A 14,376-nucleotide genomic window follows, 5' to 3' on the forward strand; every position below is an offset into this window, starting at 1 on the left:
AAATAAAGCCAGCAAATGCAAAGCAAAGAAGGAAAACTGGAGTGCTTCCTCCCCATGTGCGAAAGACACGGGCTATTTCAACAGCTGATTCCACCCTCAAAGTATACAGCACACATAAAATAAACACGGGTCACAAAAATTAACAAATCATCATAACTGTCTCATACATCCTGGGCTGGCTGCGGAAAAACAAGATCATTCTGGATTTATATCTGTAAGTATGGGATTTCCTGGACAGCTCGTATCCACAAACAATCAAACACGGGAGGAACACGGGGAAAAAGGCAGCATTATTTCAAATTTGAGCTGAGAGCCGTGATTTGTAAAAGGCTGAACAGGAACCGAAGTTGAAACCTGATGCACGCAAATTCTTCTGCAAGGCACTGATGGACACTGCTCTATTGCTCTTGGCTCCCAGGCTGGTTTTTAGGTCACTGGGTTTTGGATGTGATGCCAAATGAGGATCTCACTAGTATAGAAACTTGAGGACTGACAACCAACTTAATCTCTCAATTTACATAAAATAATAATAATAATTTTTAAAAATCTAATGATACTTCACTCAAGAGTTGGAGCATTTATGAGACCTGTTGCCAATATTAGTGTCTTGGAATGATCTCATCTCTCATCCTGGCTAAATTCCAGCACACAATTTCATTAACCCAGGTACCACAGGTGATAAAACTCATTTTTCCCTAAAGAGACAGCTAAAAAGTACCAGTTATACATTTATGAAGTACCAGCAATCAAAATTATGGATTTTCTAAAAGGTTTTTAACTACTTTTATTGAAAGGAAAATCGCTGTCTCAGACTTTTGTGACACTACTGCTAATAATAAATTTTACCATTTAGACATGGCTATAATATGGTAGACGGTGTCAGTAAAAGTATGGGACAAAGAGACAATCCTTCTCTTCTAAGTAAGGCCTGATAATTCCATGCCGGAGGTGATCACATGAGGCACCTAAGCTAACTGATGGTTCTTTAAGCAGTGGCCATACACATCTGCGCCGTCCTTGCAGCTCTATTCGGAACTGCCTTCCCAGGTAGACACTAAAAATATTGTTTTCAAGGAAAGTAGAACCTAAAATTTCATCTCCAAAAAACAGTGGACCCAAATATTGTTTGCTTCTTTTTCTGAGTAAAGTGGTGGCATGGGCCTGTTTGTTTGGCAAATCTGCCTGAACTTTCCTATACGATACTCTGCATATCACTAGAGGGCACTGTGGTCTTTAGGCCACTTTGACCTCTTCAAGTACTAGGGAAGGTCTTGAACTCTTGAGCAAAGTCAAAAAAGTTAAAGAAGAAACTATCTTTTTTTAAGGAAAAACATTTTCCCCTTCTTGGGAACACCCAGATTTTATTCTTTTAAAAACAAACTAGAAAAAAAGCACAGTAAGTAGGAAAGTCATGTTTGTAAAAACACAAAGCTCATATATTGCAACATTCAAAAACTTCTTCTCTCAGATCTGATGGGGGGAAAATTCATGCCCATGATCTTGAGAGGCCACAACAGTGAGGCTGGTAGTTGACCCACACCCGCACAATTAAGGGCAGCTATTCCCTCTCTGTGTACTCTACATGTGCGCCTGAGCTAAGTGGAGGTAATTTCCCGGCCCAACATTCAGGCCTGCAAGCCCCAGAGCCACAAATGGGTTTGCAACCATTTATGATATCCGGCCTCCCTAGACATGTATTAGCATATACCTGGTTTCTTTAGCATCACTTTGTTTTTCCAAAACCACAAACACAGTTGCTGGAATTTTGTGTGGAAGCGCTTAAGGGGCTGGAAGTTAACACCTTTGTGAGGCGTGCAGCCTCTCAGTGGCTATGGAACAAAAGCCTCTTTGTCAGGGTTTCTGGAAATGTTTTCTTAACATGTTCCAAGTAGTTTTAGGCAGGGAACTAAAGTAAACAAGATGTTACCATGATAAAAACACTTGTGAAAACTGTACAGAACACACTTAGTTTCTTTCACATGTGACTCTTTGGAATTTTAAAAAGTAAAATTCACTGAAAACAAATGGATTTTTTCTGCCTCCCCCCCCCCCCTCCTCACCCCTTTAAGCAATTTACCAAAGAATCGTCTTGTTCTGTCTGCAGCCCTCAACCTCTGGGAAGGGTCAAAGTCCCATCCCTGGGCTTCCTCTTCAATGCTGTTCTCATGTCTTACATTAGAAACCAACAGAAAACTTCTTCTGGCTTTGATAAATTACACACATCTGACTAACTTGCTAAAGGCATTTTTGTTTTCTTTACCTTTGTCTGTAAGGAGCTTTTCTACGTGAAAAAACAAAAACAAACAAAACAACAAAAAAAAAAAAGGGGGGGGAGAATAATCTTTTCAAATGGAATACTATGCAAGTATACAAAGTGATGAAATCATATGGAAGATGAAATAGGGGTTTAGGGGTGTCACTCAGGGTCTAGCAGGGTGCTGGCCCAAGCAAGACACAGGGTGGGTGGGGCTGAGGACTTAAGGGAAAAAAGAAATACTACTTGCAAGCATTTCTGAAAGTGCAGCCAGGTCTGACCACACACTCAAACTAGAAAATGGAGTGTGGTTATGCCTCAGAACCTTCCTGTCTCCCCACAGCACCAGGCTTCCCCGTCTGGAAGGCCATGGGCTTATTTTCAGTCCATGTTGCTGGAGGAAATCAGAGCAAGGCCCATTGGGATGACATTAGAGCAAGGATGAGCACCTGCTGGCATTAGTAAACCCCAAGGATATCCAGTCATGTGACAGCTCTGGTTGGGGAGGATAAAGAGAGAGATAAAGACAGAGCCCAGTACTGAAACTAACAGCATAGGCAAGGACTCTGCTGGCTGGAGAGAAAGACAACAGCAAGCTCTTTTGAGCAGTGTTTGTCTCATAAACTAATGGCCCCGTGGTTGCCCTCACTTTAGGGACACACCCCCGTGGCAAAGGTGTCATGCTAAGCCTCTGGTTTTCACTTTTCATCAACTTCAATACTTCTTCATCCAGGGGAGGAAAACAAATCTCTGCCTTTGCCTGTGAGTCTCCTCCTCTCCCGGTGGACAGTGACACTTTGTTGTCTAACTAATTGTATCCTGAAGCACTTCTGACCACTGTGACAATTACACCTACTACCTCAGGTCACACATGGCTGGGAAACAGGAACTAGGTAGGTATCATGTTCCTTTCCGACACCAAACCTGAAAAGCTAGGTTGGAGAACCCCAGAGTCAGGAGCTTAAAGCCTGTGGGTGTTGGGGGAAATTACAGGCCCTCCCACACACATTCCCCCAGCTACCCAGCCAATAGAGTCAAGGAGGCAGAAAGCACTGTTCAGCTGGAAAATATAGGGTGGAGCCAAAAAAATGTGACCCTAGGTCAGAGGCCACATGCAGCTAGCATGAGGGTCATAGGACATGCTTCTTCCTCATTTGGGCTCTCTGCCTGCATTAGAGGAACACGGGGACAGGACTCAGGTGGACAGCAAAGCCTAATGTAATGACTCTCCAAAATGCCACACCACCCTTAGGATTGGACTGTAAGCAAATCTTCACATTTATTTCAGAGAACAATCATCGGTACCTTCTTGAAACACAAGGTCAGGAATTTCTGCATATTTAAAATTATTGCTCCTAAAGCACACCTAAGTAGATAGGATATGTCCACATTTATAGACAGCTTAGTAAGGGCTAGGCACTTCCCATGATAAGCCTTTGGAGATCGTTACTAATATGCAGAAACAGACGTGCTAAGAGGGACTGAGATGCACCCAGACTACACAAATGACTACTCTCAAAAGGGGTTCCATTGCTCACCTGCCTTGAAAACTTTCTTCACATCCATTGCCTTAAGTAGAAAGTAATTTATTGATGTTTTAAAAGTACAGTTTCCCCCAGTTGGCACAATGTGACAGTGGCACAGTGTGACTGAAAGCATTGGGCGACTCTGGGTAAATCACTCAAACTATCTGCTCCTTCGTCGCCTTAACTGTATGTTCAAAATGCTACTATGACATTTTCTCAGGCAGCTGTAGGATTAAATGGATTAATATATATTAGTATCTGAAGCTATGCCTGTTGCATATTTAAAGTTGTTTAATTATACGTTATTACAAAGTGACTAGTGTCAATTCGCTTACACCATTAAAAAAAAATAACATGTAAAAATGGAGGGGGTGCTTATGGACAAGTAGAGCCAAGGAGATTCTTCCAGAGCCTTCCATCCCAGCAATCCGAAGAGAAATGCTGGAACTAATGTTCTCTGATAACAGTGTCAAGAGTTCAAGGAAACCATGTGGTTTTCATTGGAACTGCAAGAAGAGTTTCCCTAGACCCAGTGTGTCTCTTTGGGGCTGAGCACAGACGTGCTGCTCAAAGTCCCCAACATGACTAACTTGTGTTCCACTTCATTAGGCAAGAATCTGAACCTAAAGATAAGCCTGAATCTCTAAGTATTAAAATCTTGCTGTAAAAGAAGGAAAAATGAGATCTTGTGTTGGGAACTCTGTAAAGTTGAATTGGTGGATGGGAGCTTCTTCAGTGGGAAGACTCAACTTTTTTTTTTTTTTCTGGAACCACATCTCCTGTCCCCATCCCGAGATGGATCATGTGTATGAGTCCCTTTGCTCTATAGGTGGGAATGTGATGGAGCTTGGCTCCAAACTAGAACAGAGGGCATAATCTGAACCAGTGGCAGTCTGCACAAGCTCTTCTGAGAAGAATGGGGGAAATTCTGCACTGTGAGACTGATAATCCCATGACATACAAGCCCATGTTCTTAGTCCTAACTAGAAAGGTTCCAAGGATGAAGGCAACAGGGAGATACAGAGCTAATGGGAACCCTGAATTGCAGCACCCCGACAACCCCAGTCAGCCACTTGGATCCTGACATGCTTGCTACTAGCAATTATACAGGAGTTCCAGTCTATCCTGGCTCATTTTCACCCCTTCTTTTATTCTTTTTCTTATATCAACTCAAGTCAGGTTTGTACAACTTGCAAACAAAATCTTCTGAAAAATACTAGCACATAAGCAAACAGTAGAAAATAAGCAAGCAATATTGCAAGCTGATAGCGGCCACTCCAGTTCCGCTGAGCAAACAGGAACCGGGAACATGTCATGCCATGTGCAAAACCACAATAAAGGCTGGAGAGATAGTTTCCAACTCAGAGTCATGCTCCTAACATCCTGAGAAGTGAGCGGGCTTCTTGTTTGTAGGAGGTAAATGTAGGCCTCAATTCAAATGATCTTTGCTTTTTTTTTTTTTTTCTTTAGAAGTGGTTTCAATTATTCACTCTTTCTAGATCCTGAGGCCTAACCATATCTTAACTGCCAGCTCATAACACATGAACCTATGACTTAAAAGATTATTAGGTTAGAAATACTTGCTATTAATGAAAAGTTTTAAATGGGTCAAACTGGGGAAATGGCAATGCATTTTCTGTCCCTAGAGTGGATGCATGTCACAGGAGTGATGACAACAATTTTATAGTTCAAGATTTCATAATCATAAACCATGTTGAATGATGTTTGTCAGCCATTCTAAAGAAGAGTGGAATCGGCAATGCATTTACTTAGCAATGGTGAAGACAGAAAAATCAGAATTTCCAAGCATGTTCTGCCTACATCTTTTTCTCTCGTTGGATAAATACGATTAGGCAACAGTAGGGTGGTAACAAAGCAGATTCCACGAAGGTGCTACACACAGAACAAAGCTGGCATCACTCATCTAAATGCTAATAATGTAATTGGAGACAATTGTTGCTGCTCTTGATGCTGATACTAGCTCTTTTGGACATGGCCTAAATGGACATTGACCACAGAATACTCTTGAAGTGAAGGATACCATCTGATAAGCTTTACAATAAGTTCAAACCCTACTATGCATTGATACAATGATACATTCACACAAAACTACCTGCAGGTAATACTAAAAGTATCTCTAGGGGATGGCTGCATCGCAATGTTGGTAACTGGCCCATAAAGATCTGGTCCTATAGGATGCTTTCACTCCAGAGAAACCATCATATGTTCTGATGTACAGAAGGTGTATCACTACATAGAAGGTGATACTGTTGTGGTGGCTTGAATGAAAATGGCTCTTATAGGCTCAAGTATTTCAATGTTTGGTCCCCTGTTAGTGGAATTGTTTGAGAAATGTTGGGAGGTGTGGCCTTGTTAGAGGAAGTGTGTCAGCGGGGATAGGCTCTGTTTCAAAAGTCTCACAAGGCCCAGTGTCTCTCTGCCTGCAGATCGGGATGTAAAGGTCTTAGCTACTGCTCCAGTCTCTCTGCTCTCTGCCATTATGATCAAGGACTAATCTTCTAAAACTGTAAACAAGCCCCCCAATTAAACGCTTTAAGAGTTGACTTGGTCATGGTGTCTCTTCAAAGCAACAAAACACTAAGACAACCGTATTCAGTACATTGATTAGTCAAGGATTCAACATATTACACAAAAGCAATGCTAATAATACGGGGTAGCTGGGTTGGCTGGACAGCATAGGTGAGGGAAGGGAATTCTGAGATGAAGGGCACAGACATCCTCTTCCAATGGAGAAGATGAGCAACCCATTTTGGGAGAGTATATCAGCACCACAGCTTGGCATGAGATAGCCCGAGTTTACATCATATATTCACCTACTTCTCAGGGGGAGGAGAGTGATCTAAACAGAAGCCACCCAATACAGAGAGATAAGAAACCAAGATGGCGGCACTGTCTAGGGAACCTGTGCCAAAGAAGGGGCCCAGCCACTGACACAGGACCAGTCACTGAAATAACTGAAGGGCAACACTGGGTTTCTGTCTACATCAGGGTTAGTCTGGAACTGTGCCATTGGTGCCTTCCATTAAGTCTCCTCCCCTTTAGGGGAACAGCCCTCCAGGGGTAATCTAACTTCCTATGACCATGACTCAAAGGCCACCCTCTAGAAGGGCTGTGTGACACTCTCCGACAGGAAGGCAAGCTGGTGGGCAAAGGACAGACAGCAGAACAAACAGCTGTGCCACAGAGAAGACATGGTGGATGGACCTTACTTTAGAAAGGCTGGGAAGTCGTCACAAACTGCTTCACATCCTGGCCACTTGCATACGCCATGTCCGTAGAGAGGGTGGCTGTGGGGATGCTCCTCATGGGACAAGCTACAAGGAAACACACAAGGTGAGAGAGTGAGTAAAACACAGCCCAGACGCCAGAGAGTCCACATGGCCCAGGGGGCGTGTGACAAATCTCACATTGTTATTCCCCATGGAATCTAATTAATCTTGCTTTTTTTTTTTTTTTTTTTTTTTTTTTGACAAGAGTTAAAACTATGAGCTATGAGCTGGAAGATTATGTTCTAAACATATTTAGGTACAATTGTCTGATGTCAGGAACCTACCTCCATGTGTGTGACAGGTTTTTGTTTGAAGCAAAGCTCTCTATCCAGACAGCAACGGCCGTTGCAAAAACCGCCATACTTTCCAGAGTGTACATGGTATGACGGGAAAACCTGTACTGGATCTGCATGGCTGGTATTTTCCACACAGGGACTGTTTACATTTCTTCCTCTCCTCCTCTCTATGACAAAATCCAAGTGTCCTCTTTTTTTTTTTTTTAATTAATATTATCCAGCGAAAAATACTATAAATAATAATGTGCAATACTAAAAGATATTTTTCAGGGTAAATACACCCACACCGATGAGTAGTTTAGAATTAACTTGTGGTGGTGCAAAGTATGTATTTCTCAAGTTACTGAAAGCAAGCTTGAGAGTAACCACGGACAGCAAGGGGTTAACACTCCAGTTGGGTTCCAAATCGATAAGTAATGATCTGGCCACTGGGATCAAGTCAGGGGATGCTTTGATCTGAGCCATGTGGTGCACCGGGAGGGGTCTGTTGGGCTTGCGACCAACCATACTTTCAAATGTTTTCTCTATCCTCATTTCTTTTAGACAAATTATTTTTTGCAGTCACTTTGACAACCTTAGATTCCATCAAAATAAAAATGCAAAATGAACATCTAGAGTTCTAGTTTGTACTTGGGTATACTCCCTTCTTGGAATGGGAAGGACTAGTCTGCAATGTTTGCACACACACACACACACACACACACACACACACACCACGTGCACGTATGTACATACATATGCATCTTGAGTCTTGTATTTTATCCTACTACTGAGATGCCTTTTCATCTATTTTCTTGACCTTGACCATGTCCTTGGACCATAGGTACCCACTGAAGCTCCTGGCCCCTCCCTTACAGCATAACCCACCCACAGTGAGCACATTCCCAACCCTTAAATCGAAGAGACCCAAAGTGAACACATCAGAGAACAACACCTCCCAAAAGCAATGAGGTTCCCCCCCCCATGCTTTTAAAATTATTTTGTTAGAAATCTAACAACTTGAAAATACCTATGAGGTACTTTTGCTCTCACAAAGGAAATACACATGGGAACCAAAAGGAAGATGGAAATTTAAGAACAGCAATGTGTAAAGGTAGCAGAAACGTTCCTCTTCCAAGGGAAGGAAATACATGAGAGAACGAGGCTGTCAACAGTGAGAGTTGTGAAACCAATGGCAGAAAGGCACCTCTAAGAACAGAGGGTAAAATGGCAACATTCCACTGGACCCAATGAAGGTTTCACCCACAGGTCTATGCATGAGCAATTACAAATCACTGGTAATCTTAGCACTGAAAGACTATTTCACCAGTATCACATGCCTCACACACTCTGAGAGCAAAGGCAGAACTTATTAAAAGCATTTTTCTTAATGGTTTCAGAAGAATCCCCACCTCACTATTTTCTTTAGCTATTTGATGAGAGGCTAACTGAAGTATTCTCCTAGTTTTATCATAATACATATGCATGTGTAAGTGTATATGTAAAAAGTCTGAAAAATACTGAGAATAAATATCTTCAGATACACATAAATATTTAATTTTTTGAAAAATTAAAACATGAAGGGTTATGCTCTATAATGTCATTTTGCTTTTTAGACATTTAAAATTTTTATTTTATTTTATGAATATGTATGCTTTATCGGCATGTATATATGGGTACTATGTGGGTGTCTGGCGCCTGTAGAGGTCAGAGGACCCCCGAGGGAATGACGGATGATTGTGAGTTACCATGTGGGCATTGGGAACCGAACCTGGATCTTCTGCGAGAGTAGCCAAGTACTCTTAACCACCCAGCCATCTCTCTAGTCCTCCTGTCATAATGTAAAAAAGGGTTATAACTAGTATCCAAAACTTTCAGCTATTGATGGAGAACATGCTATTATCTTAAGCATGTATAACATTAGCCATTCCTATAATTTGGATACTCAGATTTCTGTTATATTTCTAATCTTTATAAGTAATATCCCAGAGATAAAATTTATTAGGCTAAACATCTTGGCATACACCAACTTTTCTACCAAAGGACACATTTAGAGAAACTTAGAATCAATGAATCAATGACACTAGGACTTATACCATATCAGCTTTTCTGACTGAGTGAGTGCATGGTACCCACCAACCTGCATCACTATGTGTATGTGTGGCTTTCGTTCTTCAGGAGCCTTGACTATTGAGATCGCAAAAACTCCTACTACCAGTTGGGCACTGCAAACAGTCAAGAGTTCTCAATTATCAACACAACATGCACAGCTTACCATGATGCTTGCTGTCCTGGTTATTCTGATGAACTCATGAATAGAAACTACTTCCCTTTAAGTGTTTATTTCTACTTCAACATGGAATCACCTGAAGGACAGAGAGATAACCTAGGCCCCAATTCCCAAAGACTACAAGAGTGACAACTCCGTGCACAGAAGCACATATTTAATTGTTTATTTAATGTAAAACACTGGTCCTTATTGTGGAAAGACCACATGCTCTCTTATTGTCACACAGTGCTGAGTTGGCTGACATGGTATCCATTCACCCATCCCTAGACATCACTATTTACATTCTTGTGGGTTACTGCTCCATATCTCTCTTCTGCTATGTTATTATTTTGTAAAGTGGCAACAAACGCTGTCACCAGCTTTCCATATGTACTGTGTAACAGAATACGTTCAAATACTCCATTGTCTAAAGAAAATACTTAGATTTGGTTGTGAGAAGAGGTTGACAGTGGTACCCTGATGGGACCTCTGCAAAGACTCTTGAGACACCAGCAACTCAACACTGGGTGATGTATTGGGAGTCACGGAAACTTGAGTATTTGCTTTTTATGAGGTTTTCATTTTGTCAATTGTAGGAACCTGCTGACATGCAATTGCTAACAGTTACATACACTCACATATACAGTAGGAACAACAGCAAGTACCACTCAAGACTGGATTTGCAGTCTGCAACTGGCTATGTTGCCATAGTAAACTATACAGCCACCATGGTGCATGGCTGAGGCTGGCTTCTGGCCTCTGGGTCATTCTGCACACAGCTCCACCATGCAGCTTCACATCTCTGGATAGGACCTTTGATGTTTCATCAAGAGAGAGAAGGAAGGAACATTAGATTTCCATTGCTTTCTGGCTTTTAACGAAAGAGCCAAGAAAGCAAACACAAACTCTTTAATGTTAGTTAATTTAGAGCTGCAGGAACAGGCTGAAAGATAGCGGGCAGACGAGGCTCAGAGCATCTGATGGTGGGCAGCAACCCTGAGACTCAACATAGCTGGTCAGTGGTGACCATGAGGCACAGAGCAGACCACCAGTGTCTGTGGAAATGCTCACCACGTTTGCTTTTAAGGTGCTCAAACACATTCACCCAAAATTAAACTTTGAGAAGTTTGGATCAATTTTTTTTTCTTTCTTGGCTTCCTTTTCCTTTTCTGTCCCCATCCCTCTCTCTTTCCTTCTTTTCTTTGCCCAGGTGGCTTTGAACTCTAGGTAACCAAGAATAACCTTGAATTTCTGATCCTCCAGTCACTCTCTGCCAAGCTTTGGTATTACAAGTGTGTACTACACTATGCCAGGCCCCAGGTCAAATGTTCAATAAAATTTTAGTTTGTTTTACTATAAACTCTCAGGTTGAATATTCCTAGAGGCAAGGATCACTCATTCATTCTCACATACTGAACACACCACACACTGCTCAATAACTGCTTTGTAGATTTATCAATGAACAGACAGCAAACACCTTGTCCTATTTCATTTTTTGTGTGGTAATATACTCAATATTTGCTTTCCCTTATTCTTGTAGGTAAAGACGAGAATTATGCAAACCCACAGGAGAAAATATCGGCGAAGATACTTTGTATTACTTAATTTTATTCAGCCTATGTGCAACACAGAGAGATGCATTCGAGAAAAGCCAGTTGATTTAAATCTTTTCTGATAATCCTTGCTACGTAAAAACTAAATATAATTTAACACGAGAACAGTGGTAGCGTTTCAGATGTGAAGGAGTCAACGTGCCAGGGAAAGTATAATTACATATAGATATGAACTAGCTCCTGACACTACATGGTACTTATCAATGCGTTTACATTTGCTATGGTGTGATGCCTCCATTCCCAATGACATTTGCTATGCTATTTCTGTTCGATTTATTTTTCCGACATTGACATACGCCAGCCACAGTCTTTACTTGCACATGGGTGGTAGAAAAGATTTTCTTCTCAGTCAGCACTGGAGCTTGAACCCTGGGCCTTCTGCACATGGGGCAAGCATGCTACCCCTGAGCTTCTTGGGGCTTCTTGGAGAAGTTTGGGTGTTCACCACAGGTTACTACCCTTTATAGCCGCCAGTTCATTGCCTAGCCCAGACTAGAAACTGGAAGTTTTTCTGTTGCCCTGCCACCAGGACAACTTCTCAAGATTGTAGTCTACAGGTTTCTGTGACACTTAAGCAGGGGATCCCCTATAGTGACTGAAGGAAGAGGGATTCTTGACTAAGGAGACAGAATGCAGACCTCACCAAATCAAACATGTCCTACCAATCTATATGCTGGCTTTCAGTGTATAAATCAATTCCAACATCCACCAAAGCTGTAGCTAAATATTTCTTAATGCAAGTGACATGTGGACTGCCATGTCTTCTGAGTCTGCCTGAGCTCATTTTTGTCTCATCCCAAAATTGCCTACTTGGTCTCTTTAACTTGAATCATTTGTAGCAAAAGCCAACACTGGTGTCTACTGGGGCACATCCCTCCCTTCTCCCTACCCAACCATCACACCAAAATAATAAACTGTATGGCAGCTCTTGGGCTGAAGTCATGGAAAGCTTGTTAATCTTTTTGCAACTGCTTCAAATCATGATTTGTTGTTGTTGTTCCATAGAAATGATGTGTTATACACGGAAGAGTTAGTTCACTCAGTCAATGACTTTGCATACATTTGGAATTATAGACCCATTACTGCAGTCTAATTTAAAAATTCTTGTTTCGTCCCTATAGAAATTCTGTACCTACCAGCAAGCACTTCCTATCCCCCTCCCTGCCTGCAGCCCCCCTATTGGCCACTTATCTACTTCTGGGTCCCAGACATTTGTCTGTTCTGTATATTTCACATAAACACCATCATACAATGTGGGCTCACTGGTCTGGCATCTCTCACTTCACATATTTTAGAGGCTAACACATCCCAATTGCAGCTTTTTGTGGCTAAATACTATTCCACTATGTTTATGCAGCACATTTTAAAATACAATAATTCCTCAATGAACAATTTGAGCTGTTTTAAATGTTGGCACCTATGAACACCGCTGCTTTGAATATGTCAGTTTGTGTACCTGTTTAAATATGTTTTCGAGGTTATTTTTTTTTCAGAATTTTTTGCATGATTAATGTATTTCTATATAATTTCTACCCTCTCTCTCCCTCCTCCAATACACTCCCAACTCCCTTTTAAAGTCATGACTTGTCTTTCCTTAACTATTACTGTTACAAGCGTATATACCTATGTATGTCTATTGAGTCTATGCGGTATGGCTCTCAAGTACATTTATTTGGAGCTGACCACTTGGGATTGGATAACCAATCAGGGTGCTCATCCCAGGAGAAGACTGAATCTCCCTCCCAGCAACTATTAACTGTCTGTAGCTCTTCATCTCAGGGTAGGCACCTGTGAGATTTCCCCCATAAATGTTGACATGTTGTGTTGTCATTATGTAAGTCATGTTTAGGTGATCATATTATTGAGATTTCTAGATGACACTGTCCCACAACAGGCATCCTGGTCTTCAGGCTCTTAGACTCTTTTTTAATCAAAAATAACTCCTTTCCATATTCTGATCATAGTTTCCCTCTTCCCATCTCCTCTCCAATTCATTGCCTTCTCTCTCTCTCTCTCTCTATCTCTCTCTCTCTCTGTCTGTCTGTCTCAAACAGGTAAATGGAAATCAACAAAACAGAAAATACATTTAGAAATACAAACTGTTGGTCTGTACAGTAACTTAATTTATTTGGCTGGATGAGAATTGGCATCCTCTTTCTCTGTCTCCCAAGTCCTGTATTCTAGGCATGCCACGCATACGGGTCGCATGCTTTCTCATTCCTTAGTCCCAGCACTATGTCACATTCCCACAAGCATGGCTGCAGCCTCCCCACACTCTCACTAACACTTGCTATTGTCGCTCTGTCTTTTACTTGCCAGCCGGTGTTGAAGGAAAGTGATGCCTGCCGATTTCTTTTCTTTCAATTTACATCTGCCTAATAAGTAACATGGCTGAAAGTGTTTTAATTGGCTGATTGGCTGTTTGTTTTAATTCCTTACAGAAATGCCTGACTCAAATCCTTTGCCTATTTTTTTTTCTTTTGGTTTTTTGAGACAGGAGTTCTCTGTGTAGCTTGGAGCCTATCCTGGCACTCACTCTGTAGCCCAGGCTGGCCTCGAATTCACAAAGATCCACCTGCCTCAGCCTCTTGAGTGCTGGGATTAAAGGTGTGTGCCACCAATACTCATCTCCTTTGCCTATTTTTAACTGCATTGTTTTATTACTTTTTTCTGGATACAAATATCTCACCAACTGTAATTACAAATACACTCATTTGGGCTGTCTCTTACTTTCTTGATAGTATACTATGAAGCACAAAAAGTTTTAACTTTGATAAATTCCAATTTATGCATTTTTATGTTGTTTCCTTTCATGTTTGATATAACATTCAAGAAACTGTCTCCTAATCTGTCCCCTAATCGAGGGCAGAGAAGATGTTGACTTTGGAGAGTTTTATAGATCTCCCTCTCTTGTGATTTGTGACCCACTGTGATTTGTGACCCACTCGCCACCAATTTTTGCATATGATACCTGGTTAGAGTTTAATTCTTTTCTTTTGAATGTCACTCCAGCACAAGTTGATGAAAAGATTACTGCATTCCCATTTGAATGGATTGCACCTTTACTGAAGGTCAATGAACACATGAGTAACATTAGGACTGTGCCTTTCAACTCCACTGGCTCCAGACCCATTTTTTGCCACCTGCTT

The 14,376-nt window shown here is 41.5% G+C and overlaps 1 protein-coding gene across 7 annotated transcripts in view; it reads right to left on the reverse strand.

Moving 5' to 3' along the window:
- Foxp1 (forkhead box P1) overlaps positions 1–14,376 on the reverse strand; it is a 228,855-nt gene that overhangs the window by 41,575 nt on the left and 172,904 nt on the right. For all 7 annotated transcript variants that reach the window (XM_051203460.1, XM_051203458.1, XM_051203459.1 and 4 more), the window contains one exon: positions 7,011–7,115. In XM_051203460.1, coding sequence (XP_051059417.1) covers positions 7,011–7,115 — 105 coding nt within the window. The remainder of the gene's footprint in view (positions 1–7,010; positions 7,116–14,376) is intronic.

Source organism: Phodopus roborovskii, unplaced genomic scaffold (genome assembly GCF_943737965.1).
Source record: "Phodopus roborovskii unplaced genomic scaffold, PHOROB, whole genome shotgun sequence".
In the NCBI taxonomy this organism is placed as follows: Eukaryota; Metazoa; Chordata; class Mammalia; order Rodentia; family Cricetidae; genus Phodopus; species Phodopus roborovskii.